Here is a 13,861-nt window from a genome sequence, read left to right on the forward strand (position 1 = left end):
TAATCTTCATAATCGGATCAATTTCTAGGATAGGTTCGATAGCTTCCGCGACTTTCAGTTATAACAATCTCCAATAATGACCCAAGATTCATTGATTTCTTCTCCGACGGACCGAAGGTTTTTCCAAGGGTGCAGTTTCCCTTTAGCATAAGGATGACCATAGAAACCGGTAAGAAAAACACCTTTTTACTTCAGGGAATAAAAACACTTCTTAGATACCAAAGACCATCTTTTGGTAGAAAAACGTCAGAAATAAAACAGCAAAAAAACGTCATAATGAGATTTCAGAAGATAAAGTGAAAATACGGATAGAGCGGAAAAAATCATATAGAAAAAAGAAAGGAGTTGTAAAGAAAGAAATCGAAACAAGTTCGTTGAAAGGAGAAAACAACGAAGTCAAAAAGTAAAGAACGGTGATGGTTTTGGAAGTAGCTAAGGAACAAAATAAAAATGATAGGAATGTGTGGTATGGGAATATTACGAGTCTCTTTTCTTTTTCATCATCACAACTGTTAGAAATGAAAAGAAAGAGATTTCTAAATGTTCCAACCAAATATTCCAACTATTTTCTAGATATAGTCTCCCCATAATTTGCCATTGACATATTCAACCGGAATCCATCACATAGGATTAATTTGAAGTGATTAAACTTCGGGGTATTGTGTGTCTCTTATATAGGCAGATAATCAGAGTAGTGGTTTTCTAAAACTATTTCTCAAGCCCCTTAATTTCTCATAAACCGCTTTTCACATATTGTATGCAAATGGTGAAACTTCTAAGTAGTGGCGCTGCTAGATAAAAAAAGTTCAGAGTTTACAAATATGATTTTTCATAATTATTAGCCTACGAGAAAGAACAAGCTAGGTAGCACAAATACTTGGTTTTCAAAAATATTTGTTAAGCCTATTTTATTCCTATACGTGCAATTGCTAAATACTATATATAAAAATAGAAAAGATTCGCCAGGTAATGAAGGAAAACATATGGATTCTCTACATTTACAGTTATTATCTATTATAATAAGAGGTCAGACGGTTACATGAGGGATAAGCCTGGCCGTCCATTCATATTGAGAGTTCCATAAAGATCACATCCGTCCGCTGGTATAAACCCCTCAAACCAACTCAAAAGGAAAGGTAACAATGTCATTAATTTACTTTTAAAAAATTGGTTAGAATATCCCTAAAATAACTACTGCTACACTTTCTTCTTATTCTACTTTTCTCTCTCACGGTTTCTCCCACAAATCTTCTCTGTTCTCTGTAATTTAATTTTTCTTCTCTAAAATTATTGAAGTTAATAATTTGTAGGAAGAATTTGAGAATGTTACGGTGTTAGCCAAGAGGGATCGCGGTGGAAACCGAGCAGTAAGATTTCACTCTTCTGAACTAGGTAGATAAGCTATTACGACCTTAAGGGGTTGCGAACAACAACTGGAATATTCTTAACTTTTGAGATATTTTCGTTGAGATACTTTCAACTCTTGAGTGTTCTCTTATTCGTTTTGTGTGGTAGGTACTTAACTTTACCTTTTAGTCCTCTTCCTTTAGGAACCGCTATTAACCGTTCTAAACAGTTTTGTCGCTCTTGGTCAAACTAATTCATCCTGTTCTTTTCTCATGGTCGAACTTATTCGACTAGTACTTTTCTCCCACTTATCCTTTTAACAATTAGTGCTTGGTCAGACTGTTTATTGGAAGGATACTATCACGAGCAACAACAACTTGTTCTCTGATCGGTCGTGGAAAACCTCAAATTTCTTCTAAAGAATTTGCGCCGGGTTTGCTAATTTTGTGCCCTTTGTACACGTTACATAGTCTTAGCTTTTAAATTTGGTTTTATGTTGGAAGTTGTGTCTAGACATAGTCTTTTGGAGGATAGGGTTTGATTCATAGGCTTCAATTTTATCCTTTGGATTGCTCCAACTTGATAGGTTAGAAGTGCAATGACAATCAACTTCTGCGTTTGACTTAAGTGTTATCTATATTTTCGGTTATTTCTACGTTCTTGTCAATCGATTCTCTGCTTCGTTTGAAAGAAAACGATTTTCTCTCGTGAAGCGTCCTTGGTCATTTTGGACACTTTGTCCTCATCCCTTTATTTGGGGGTGATTATGTTTTGTGAGTCACGTGTATCTTATGATTCTAGATCATTCGATTTGTCAATGTGTCTCTTTTACAGTTTTAACCAGGTTGTAGAATCTGTCGGTATAATTTCTTAATATGACACTTTTAAACATATTAATATATAACTAAAATTCTTTATCGATTCTCCATAATACTTAGTACAGAGATGATGTCTACTAGAAAAATAAAACTTAATCTAGATTAGTCCCTAAAGAAGACTTCGATTCCTTTCAGCATCCTTAGCAAGTATGGCTTCTGCTCCCTCTTGAATCTTATCTCCTTTAGTCAATTACTTAGTTCTCAGTCGCTCATGTACATTTACAATGATAAGAGCATTAGGTATCTCATACCTAAATGGGAATTTGCAATATTTGTTAAATTAACATCCAATGTTTATACCTGAACCGGAAATCACTATTCCGTTCTTCTTGTCCTCCAAGAACTTAGGGTAGTTTCTCTTTCAGTGGCCTTTGCCATCACACTAGAAACACTTGGTGTCAAAAGGAGGACCTTTGTCTTTGGTTCTAGTAACTCTTTTGCCTTTTCCTTTGACGCAAGTTTCTTCTTCTGTTTTTCACCCTTCTTGATCCCTTTGTCCTTCTGAACCATAAGAACTTCTTTCTTTGGTTCCACTATTGCTACATTTTGTTCTGTTGTCTGAAGCATCACATGAAGCTCCTCTAAGGTCTTATTTCATCCATTCATATTGTAATTCATCTTGAATTGATTGAAACCACTATGAAGAGAATGAAGGATATATAGTGTCGATAGCCGTTTCTTGGCTATAAGGATAACCCAGTTTTGCTAATTTCGCTATGAATCTAATCATCTGGTGATCAAATCGACACTCTTTGGTGTAACCCGATGTAGGATCTGGGCGAAGTTAGCCTAGAATCACCCCGTGATTTGACGATCGTAATTGGTTTCTAGCTAAACATTACGATCCCTAAATTGTCTGGACTTGATGATCTTCTTCATCAATTGTCTTATCCGACAAATTTCTCGCATTGCCACTTTGGTCGAATGACATCTCCTTCACCAACCTATTAGCTTGGAGCGCTAGACCATTTTTTAGGTAGAGTGTTGTTCGCTTGCCTACTACTTTTGTCGATGTCACTTGAATAAGTTTATTTCTTTTGGAGCTTGGTATTCAGTTATCTGATCCTCGACGAATCATATGTGATGATAAGAGTGTCATTTTAATGGCAACATTAACTAGGTTTTTCGCGGTAGGCCTAAGCACTTTGCTTTTAGACTATCATTTGTTCAAGAAATGCTGATGTGGGGTCTCTGAATCGCTATGTTCCCTCCAAAGAGCAGTTGGCAGATATCCTCACCAAAAAGTTTTCTCATGCTCATTTCGTGGAGCCATGTCCAAATTGAACCTTCGACTTCAATTCTTTCAATTTGCGAGAGGGTAATAACGGTAGGACTCTCAACTAAGAATTGAGAGTCCTACACGAGATGGACTAGAAAACATGCACCAAGTCCGTTTACTAATATAAGTTAGATCTCTCTTTCTTTTCCTTCTTTTATCTCTTTCTATATTTGGTTCTCTATTGTAAACTTTATCTGATGTACAATATATTGTGATTTGTGAATGGAAATATACATTGGAGATTTTGAGGTGTAAGGTATTAAGGTTTTGCTCACCCAAAAACTGTTCATCACCATCTTTTAGTAATTGACAAACAATAAAACTGTATATTTTCGGTATCTTTGTAATCAACAACTAAGATACTGTAGTCTATTACATATTATTGGGTGGAATTGGCTGTATCATAGAACATTAAATCTCTCTTCTTTAATAAATTTCAGTTTTTCTTTGACAATTAAACATCACAATTGAGAAAGAACAGAGAAAACAATAATTCACTCTTAAAGAAACAGAATAAGCATTACCCATCGAAGATCCAAAGCACTTGACAGAAAACACCATTGTATTACATAAACTCAAGAAACCTAATGTGATAGTTCTTAGATATATAATGAAATATTAGGTTCAAGGAAAGAAAGCAGTTGACCATGAACTAGTATTATCCCCAAAGAGAGATGGCATCATAGGCACAATGTGATCGTTATGTTCAGTTGAATTAGGACTATTATCCGTGTAGTTTTGTTGGTGGTGTACTTGCTGTGTCATTACATTATGAAGTGATGATGGAGTTGGGTTCATGACATCCATGAACCACGGTTGTCTCTTAATAGCTTCCATTGTCACATCAAGACCTTCCATTATTTTAGCATCTTGATAACAATGATTCTTTTGATATTGATGATGATATTGATCACCAGTAACTACAGTGGAAGTAGTACTAGAAGTAACAGTCTTTTGTTGTTGCTGTTGCGGCTGCAGTTGGGGCTGCAGTTGCGGCTGCAGTTGGGGCTGCAGTTGCGGCTTCAGTTGCGGATGGTAATGCTGCTGCTGCTGCTCCTTCTTAAGATTGTCAACCCTCTCAGTAATACCTTTCATCCTCTTCTCAAGCATCCAAGCTAACTCATTCAAATCACCAATACCTAATTCAGTCAAATTCTTCTTACCTGTCAAAGCTTGGAACATGAGATGAACAGTCATGAGCTCCCTATTCTCTCTCTGCTGTTTCTTGAGTTGGTCCTTTAGTTTGGCCAATCTTTGCCTAAGGAACCCTTCTTGGTTCATCATTTTCTTGCTTTGTTCCATATCTGGCAAACTCTTGAACCTCGTTAGTACTCGGTGAGCATCCAAAGCCGAAGGAGGCCAGACTTCTGGTTGGGAACTATAAGGACTGTAGACAATAGCACAGGCATTAACACCACAAAGGGTACTGAGTTCACTTACCTTCTTCATTAGCCCTTTCTTCCTCTTCTTGAAGGTTGCTCTCCTTGCGGATTCATTCGGAATTCTTTCCAACTTCACCTTCTTCCTTGCCATTGCTAATGATGAATATGTTGATGGGAATAGCAGTACAAGCAATGTATATACATTTATATAGAAGCTAATCCTGGAACAAAATAAGAAATTACAATCATAGAATCACAGATTTCTCCTGTTTAAGAATATACTTTATTGTTGAGAGATTATTGTCACGGTATATTAAATTCTAGAATAGCACAGCAAGCAAATCTTAATGCGTAAAATCTCCGACTGCTTCATCCAACCAACAAATGACGCAAACTATTAAGATTCATGTCATACAAACCTCTGAGTTTAGAAAGACTCATCTTTAGGGGGATTTTGATATATTCTGCAAGAAAGAATTCATTTTTTTCATTCCTTTATCTGGTAAGCTAGGCTGGTCAACTTAAGTGCATCAATTAAGAATCTATTTCTAAGTGGATCTCCTGTTAATCTGTGATTTCAGATGCTAAAAATATGTTTGAAAATCTTAGCCTTAAGATCTAGAAATTAAGACATAATATATGTGCCTGGATATTTCTAAAGTTGCAATGTAGAATGATGATGACATGCATATAGCTTGATGTCAACAGCTCAGAGAACAAAAATGGCATTGGCTGGCCTTATGGTATTCATTACACCTTGATTTGATTGGATTTATATTATAATTAAAACTAGATATGTAGTATGATCACTCATATTTATGTATTAGCCAATAATTTGTTTAAATGACAAAAATTGATTTGGATACTATTAGTTGTTATATGATAAAATATATAGTTTTTGGAAAAAATTTAGACGTATTTGTTTAAAATAAAATTCAATTTAAAAAACAAATCTAAATGAAATAAATGTCAAGTCTTTACACTGAGAGACCTTAACTAAAATACATTAAGAGGAAAAAGTACAAGAAAAATATGAGAATACATAGTTAGTGTCTTAGTGAGAGAGATGGTATTGCAAATAGATACAAAGTCACTTTATTCGGTTCCCAAAAATATTGGGTGTTCAATTCACATGGGTTTCCATCTAAAGTTTTATCTTCTTGTAAGATCTTTTAAGGCCATAACTCCATAGCAGATGCATTAGCAAAATGGGGGAGACAACATCGCCAAAAGAAGATTTGGAACGATCTATCAGATTTCTGTATGAATTTAGTTGTTTAGTTCTTGTTATATTTCAACAAAAAAAAAAATCTTTTAAGGCCTTCACTCCATAACTTCCTAATTCTGATATTAAATTTTGTCCCTAACTAGCGGCCACCGTTCGGCTAGAGTTTTGTTCCTGATGGGAGCTCTCCCAAGTCCACCTGATACTCGTGTTGCACCTATAGCCATAGTCTGGGCACTCACCTAAGAGACGAGGGACTAAGTTCTTCTATACATGCCACTCGCCCGTAGGGTAACTTAGACACCCTTCTCACATTTAGATCCCACACTTAGTCCTCCATTCCTTGTGCGAGTGTCAACATGGTGGAATATAGGTAGGAGGCGTTACATGAAAGAAAAGGTTTAGCCACTGGTACCGGATAACCGAGAAAAGCAATACCAGGTCATTGGGGATAGTTCACAAAAAGGTTGTTATGACAAAAGAAAGTAATCCGAGAAAAGCAATAGGAAATAAAGAACAATCACACAGAACACAAGAAATTTACGTGGTTCGGTTGGTGAGACCTAATCCACGACGACAATGGCGCGATGATTTCCACTATGATAAGCAAACAAGTTAAATAAGATATTCGTGAGAATTTGACCCAGATATCTCCTAGTGTTTTAGTTTATATAGCCACTAAAACCCTAATCCCACCGCCTCACCGAATCTCTCTTTCTAAATCCGAAATACACATGGATAAGCTAACACTAATAACCAATATAAGCACAGCTCCGCATTCCAGCTTTGTATCAGAGATCAAATCTGTCCCAGAGCCCTTCTCGCATACCAGCCATGTCTCAGTAATCAGCTCCGCTAACGGGTCCAAAATCCTTGTAAGTGAGTTGGTGGGTCGTAAACTGGGTTAGGTATCAAACCAATATTCAAAACACTTTCAACAAAGGTGGTATTAGAGAAATGACACTGGAGCCTAAGGGTGGTCGGAAGGTTGTGTAAACTAATCCACTTGTAAGTGGCCATGTAAAAGTTAGGTCTGCATCTGTTAAGTTTGCGGTCATCCAACTCAAAACCAATTGGCAATGAGTGGACAAGACCCATAGATTATATTTTTGGTTGCTAGTTACCCCTTCTCCCATGTGGGACTATTATCACAGGCTCCCTCACGTGTGGCGTTCTTTGAACATCACGTGTTTTTTTTTTCGGGTGACGTGGAGCATGTGTGGCTTTAAAAGAAAAGACATCACTAAATAAAGGTTTATATTCATAACTAAGATGGAGTTTGGATACAAAAATGCGGAAGTACTGTTAAAGGACCTAAGCACTACTAGTATCGGAACTGTATCATTGTTTTCGTCTCTGATAACGGCCTCATCTGCAGCCTTGTTAGCTTCATAGGCAACCCTCTCTTCTTCATCATCAGAGCCTAACTCTCCACTTGGATAAATCTCTCGATGATCCGACAACTCAGCAGTATAACCTTTTACAATCACAGGATCATTCTCACGGAAGGGCACTTAACTTTGCTTAGCCTTGGCTTGCAGATAAGCACAGTCTGCCCCATTTTGGAAACCGAGGTGGCTCTTTGTTGCACTTCCAGCGTGCAAGCGGACACCCGAATATACATAACCATTGCCTCCGTATGTTAATCCTTGAGACGACGATTGACCTCTAGTATAGGAAAATTCTCTCCACTCTGTGTAAGGTTTAGACTGCACGTCAGTGATCATTTGTTGAGACTGCTCAGTTGTGCGAGTAAGCTCATATTTGACTCGATTCATTTTCCTTAAATTGCAACCCTACTGACTTGAGCATTGGAGTGGTTTCTGAGATTTTTGCAGATTCTGTTTCATCAAATCACACAAGGAAAGTTTATCATCTGACCGTTGATTCTTCATCATCAAGAAGATCCATAACCGAAAACCCCTTTTCGACATCATGAATTCTCGAATCCTCAACCTCTCTTATACTTAGAGATAAAACCTTGAGCCTGCCAATATGCCCTTAGTTAATAATTTAAGTTTAGCTCTTACTATTTTGTTTGTTTTTGGTTTGTGCATAATCATCAAAACCCCCTACTTGTTTCTTTTAGTTAGTTAGGTGTTTAAGTATAGTTTTTATTTATTTTAGTAGACAAAATTAACACTTGTTCGCTAAGTTATATGTGACTTATCCTTGTGGATCGACCCCGATCTTGTCAGGTTACTACTTGATACCTTTGCTTGGGTTGTAACCTTTTAGGTGCATCAGAAAGGGGATGGGCAATCAACCCATTCCAGACCACTACTCTTCTTTCTCAAAACATTCTACGACTCAAATTCTCTTCTAAGGGATTTCTTAGTAGCATTCTACCCTTGTATATCCGGATTACTCTCATTTTCACCTTCAAGAGAGAATCATTGAGAATATCCGATCACCATTACGCCTCTCTCTGAGAGACTTTGGACTCCTTTCCACTCACGGCAACGGAACCACCATGTAGAGTCGAGTCTCAACCTCTCTACAAACTGGATTAGACTCTAACAACCTCTCTAACTTCATTTTTCTTGCATAAAGTCGTTAACTAAACTGCCAGACACCCTTTAGCTGACGGCACATCAGTATCCTCAAGCTTCCCGATTTTTCTCTTTTTTGATTCATTGTTAGCAGGTATCTTTGCTGGCATCGTCGGTGTCTGCAAATTCAAGATTCGGTCGGACATGCCCGATTAGACCTGACCTGCTGACCTAGATCGTCAACTTGTTGACTATCGACCTGTTGACCATTGACATTTTTACCATCTACAACTGCGACAACAGAGGTATGGGATCAACTAGCTCAATCTTACGCCAATCCAAGTATGACATTGATCTCTGCAATCACAAGTTACAATTCAAAATATCATGAATAGGGAGATTGTTACAATACTAATTTCTGCTAGTGGGTGTTGTGAACTTGTTTCATCATTGGCTGCCCTTGAAAAACCCCCTTCTCATTGTTGAAAAAGTTTTCTACTTTCTCAAAGGGTTAGGTCCATCTTATGCTACTTCAATCGAGTCTACATTATCAAAATCCTGATTATCATCCTTCAAAGAGTTACTAATCCCAATTATTGTCCTTCCAAGAGTTACTGCCAATGATCAATTTTCCCATGGATCGTCGATGTCTCGAAATCGACGTCAAGAATACATGTATCAAAGATGGTTTGCACTTGCTAATTTCAAGTATGCATCTATACACGGTTGGTTTTTTAATAAAGGTTGTGATTCCACCCATGTGTTTACTAGTCATGACTCTTTTTTTTCATAATTAGTCATGACTCTTTTGTTTACTATCTAGCACATGGAGGGCCCACCAGTAGAGGAAAGATGCTCTCAAAGTCATTTCCTCTTCACAACCCAAAGTCACACATCGTAGGACTAGTGAAACTAGTTGGTCTTTATTAGGGGTGAAAAACGGGTCTGATGATGCATAAAATGTCCAAACGTTGACTAACGTTTGCAGAGTCAGAGATCAGACCAGAAGTCTCTCGGAACAGCTCGGCTTAAGGCAGCAGGACAGCTAAAACCCCTGATGGTCCACCACACATTCCCCTAACTGGGAGGCCGGCCAGAAGAAACCAGCTCTGCACAAAACGCTTCGGCATGGACATATCAGCCCTGGGATCTTTAAAGGAATAAGGGGGGTCTCCACAAGTTAGGCCCATATCTTACGCCTAGAACTGGGGAGATATCAGCGCTGCGCAACCTAATGACTTAATCCAGGACTTTCCAGAAAGATCTCAGTCGGCCACACATCTTGAAGTGTTTAAGCCCGTTTGGACTCCACGTATCTAAAGGAGGAAACTTCTCCTTTAGAGTCTATCACTCCGGCAATATATATACAAAGTATCCTTGAACTTAAGAACTTTCACTTATCAAAGATCCGGGATAAACTCGAAGAGAACCCCTAGATACGCAAAAGAGGTAACTTTTATTACGGTTTGACGGCCACCGCCTCACCACCGCCACTAATCACAATCGGCCTAACTTCGCCTATAAAAGGCCCCCCACGTCGTCATTCATAAGGACACGGTCTCTTCAGAACAGATACACTCTCTCCCCCAAAAATACGATCTCTTCATACCAGAAGGATCACCCCCAAAAACATAGTTCCCACAACTCGCCCCCCAAAAGGATCGATCAATATTCACTCTTTTACTGCAAAGAGCACCCTGACTGTCTTGAGCGTCGGAGCGGTTTTCGAACCCTTTGCAAGTTTTCCCCCCTCGGGAACAGACGAACAGGAGCAAGGAGCAAGGAGCGAGGAGCTGGAGCAAAGGAGCTGGAGCTAAGGAGCTGGAGCTAAGGAGCAGAGCAGAGAAGGGAAGCAGAACAAAGAAGCAGTGCAAAGCAGAGAAGCAAAGCTGAGCAGAGGAATCTCTCCTCTCCAAACAGAATATACCATCATAACGGAGGCTGTGATGCATCAACTCCCTTTTTCATGCTGATTTAATCGGGAGCCAATTTCGACATCAGCAGGGTCGGGCTTGGGTACCTGCGGGCACCTTAGACTTTGGACTGGCCATTTCGAGTAACAAAATGTAAAAACCACTAGACTTCATGGGCGGGCTCGACCCGAGCATGAATAGAAATGTCTTGCTCAAAGCCCGTCGCGGGCACATACCCACGACGGGCTCCCCAAATTTTAGACGGGTCGGGTAAGGGTGCAAGCACATAAAATTATAACTGACATTATAACTACAAAAATAAATCAGTTTGAACTTTGAAACTTAATCTTCGTTGATGTTATGTAAACATTACTATCCAATATGAAGGCGAACAAACAATTACTACAAAAGTCTACTTTCCAGCCTTAAACAAAGTAAAAATGAAATCATATGACGTCAACATACGCGATTTTCCCTCTTTCCTTTTTACTCAGTACCCTAGAAACCCATCACCTAAATTACATCCTAATTCATTCAGCAAATCGTACCTGCAATTGAATCAGTTTGGAAGACCACATCTTAAGCAATCCGTCCTTCTTCAACCCACCTAATTAATCCCTGCAGAACACTCTAATATCTTCAATTAAACACACATCACATCCTCAGGTCCACCAAACCAGAAACCTTAATGGCAAGAAATGTCACTTGATATCCTAGGTTTTTATTAACACTCTCAGTGATAAAACTTCACCAGCCGAACATACTCCAAACTACAAAGGAACAACTTGGAGGTGTAAGGTCTTTCTTTCACATCAATTACCATCATCATCAACCAGGGGTTTTACCACGAGCAAAGCAAGCACCAACGTTCAATATCACCATCGCAGCAGATCGTAGTTAGCAGGGAAGTTTCCTTTTTAATCCTAATCTTGATATTAGATTTCTTAAGGTTTACTAATCTTTTGTTTTTTCACTTAAATCTGTTCTTGCATGTGATTTTTAGCTATCAACACCTCTTACATTTTTTTTCTGATTCCACCATAAACCATTAGGTTGTAGTTGACTTCATCTGAGTATAATCAGAGGCGGTTGCTTGGGTAGTGTTTCTTGTTTCAGGTGGAGTTTTGTTTAAGGTTTATATTATTTTGATATGTGTCTTAGTTACTGTTTGTGTGATGTTATCTTCTCTAGGCTAGTAACATAGTGTTTAGCCTGACTAATCCTTGTGTGGTTTTCACCTTTTAGAGTTCTGCATAATGTAGAGATAGCATGTTTGGCTCTAACCTTATTGTTTGTCTCTGTCTGTTAGTTTTATGTTTAGTGGTCAGTCAGCTTCAGCTCTATCTAGTTTTCTTTTACTTTGTTTATGCTTCATCTGATCTACTGTCAGTCTGATCTTTGTTTAAATATACCACTTTTTGTCTACTAGTATAAGTATACTCAGGCAGGTTAGAGTATCCTTTGTTTTGTTCGTCCACTGTTGTTTAAAGTAGTTTATATGTATGCGGTCTTGTGATCTTTTTGGCTCTGTTTAGTGGTTCTTTTACTTAGTTTTTCGTTGTCACAGTGGAAGTAGTTAGTTTTTTATTTTGTTAAGCTGTTCCAACAGCTAATATTAGATAGTGTGTTTGGTTGTTAATTTACTTGAATAGCATATAGCTAGGAGTTACCTACTGAGGTTTGCTTTGTTTCCCTATTGTTTTCAGATTATAGTCTTAGTAGTGGTGTTTGTTTTTAGTGGTAATCTTGTTCTGTTTTTACTATCGGTCTCCTTACATGTTTTCGGTTCTAGTTTCCCTTTTGTGATCAGCAGTATTCTATCTCTGACTAGTATAAGATAGTCGGAGATAGCAGTGTTTCACCTTATCTTTACCATTTTGTGGGTACGCTCTTTGTTTTTAGGTCTGCTGTCTTTTTACTTAGTTGATCTGGGTCTGCTGTCCATAGGTTTAGTAGTGTTTTCATAGTTAAACTTAGTAGTTCCTGTTGTTCTTGTTATTATCCCCAATAGTCAATATATATTATTTTGTGGTATCTCTCTTCTTCTTTTTCCCTGTTTTGTTTCTTAATCTTGTGTTCTTTGTCATAGCTAGTCTTCTCTCCAGTTTTGGGATTGTGGGTGCCCATATAGTGGAGTGTTGTTATAATTTTGGCCTTTATGTGATAGACCTCAGTTAGTGGTCCTTCCTCGTAGATTATTGGCCCGCCCCTTACCGGCTTCAGCATGTATAACAACATACCCCCCCCCCCAAGGAAAATTCATCCATTTTAAGTTGGAATGTGAGGGGAGCCTCCTCCTTCCTCACCAAAAAGCACATCCTTAGCATTATCACAAAGAATCAACCGGATATTGTATTCCTATCTGAAACGAAAAACAAATCCAACATTATGAGCAAAAACATTCTCATAAATAAAAATTACAATAGTCATTTTGTCGACCCGATAAACAAAGAAGGTGGACTAGCCCTTTACTGGAAGCATCACCTGGACATCAAGATAAAATACTCGGGCATCAATATCATTCACGCGGAGATGAACATGGCGCAGTCGACCAATCCCATAATGATCACTGGCTTCTATGGATCCCCCTACAACAAGAACAAACTTAAACCCTGGAATACCCTCAACCAGATCAACCCGGACAAGGATCACCCTTGGATAGTGATTGAGGATTTGAACTGTATTTTTGATCCCTTAGAGAAAATCGGGGGTTCTAATGTTTCCAACTCCCACACACCAAGGATTTTGGACATTATCAATAATCTAGGTTTATTGGATCTGGGTTACCAGGGTAATCCGTATACTTGGAGTAACAATCAATTCGGAGAACACTTGATTCAAGAGAGACTAGACAGGGCGATGGCAAATCTTCAATGGCTTCATCATTTTCAATCTTCAGGTTTCACCCACCTCGAAGCTGTAGGCTCAGATCACCTGCCTATCCTCCTAGATAACAGAGACCCCAACCAGCTTAAACCTAAACCCTTCAAGTTCATCCGGACTTGGATGACCCATCCAGACTACTTCAGCTTCATTGCAGATAATTGGAATCACATCAAGAATAACCAGGACCCCAATAATATCCAGCAGGATCTAAAGAAACTTAGCAAGAAGCTCACTAAATGGAACAAGAAAGTTTTCGGTAACATTGGGAACAACATCAATCGGATCACTAAAAAGCTTCATACTAGTAAATCCAAAGAGGTATACATCAGCCTTGATCTCGATCTACAAGAACTTTACAATCAACAAGAGAGCTTATGGAAAGAAAAATCGAGAAACAACTTCATCTCTTTTGGAGATAAAAACACCAAGTACTTTCACTCTCAAGCGAGTCAACGTAAT

General features: G+C 38.4%; 1 protein-coding gene across 1 annotated transcript; it reads right to left on the reverse strand.

Annotated features, from left to right (window-relative positions):
- Positions 1 to 4,128: 4,128 nt before the first annotated feature.
- LOC147543362 (agamous-like MADS-box protein AGL80) lies at positions 4,129 to 5,037 on the reverse strand. Its single transcript, XM_086635424.1, has one exon. The coding sequence runs from the start codon at positions 5,035 to 5,037 to the stop codon at positions 4,129 to 4,131; it is 909 nt and encodes a 302-aa protein (XP_086491550.1).
- Positions 5,038 to 13,861: the final 8,824 nt, after the last annotated feature.

The sequence above is a fragment of the Eschscholzia californica genome, unplaced genomic scaffold, assembly GCF_041429995.1.
Source record: "Eschscholzia californica isolate CP2 unplaced genomic scaffold, dmEscCali1.0.p SCAF_4, whole genome shotgun sequence".
NCBI classification, from domain to species: domain Eukaryota; kingdom Viridiplantae; phylum Streptophyta; class Magnoliopsida; order Ranunculales; family Papaveraceae; genus Eschscholzia; species Eschscholzia californica.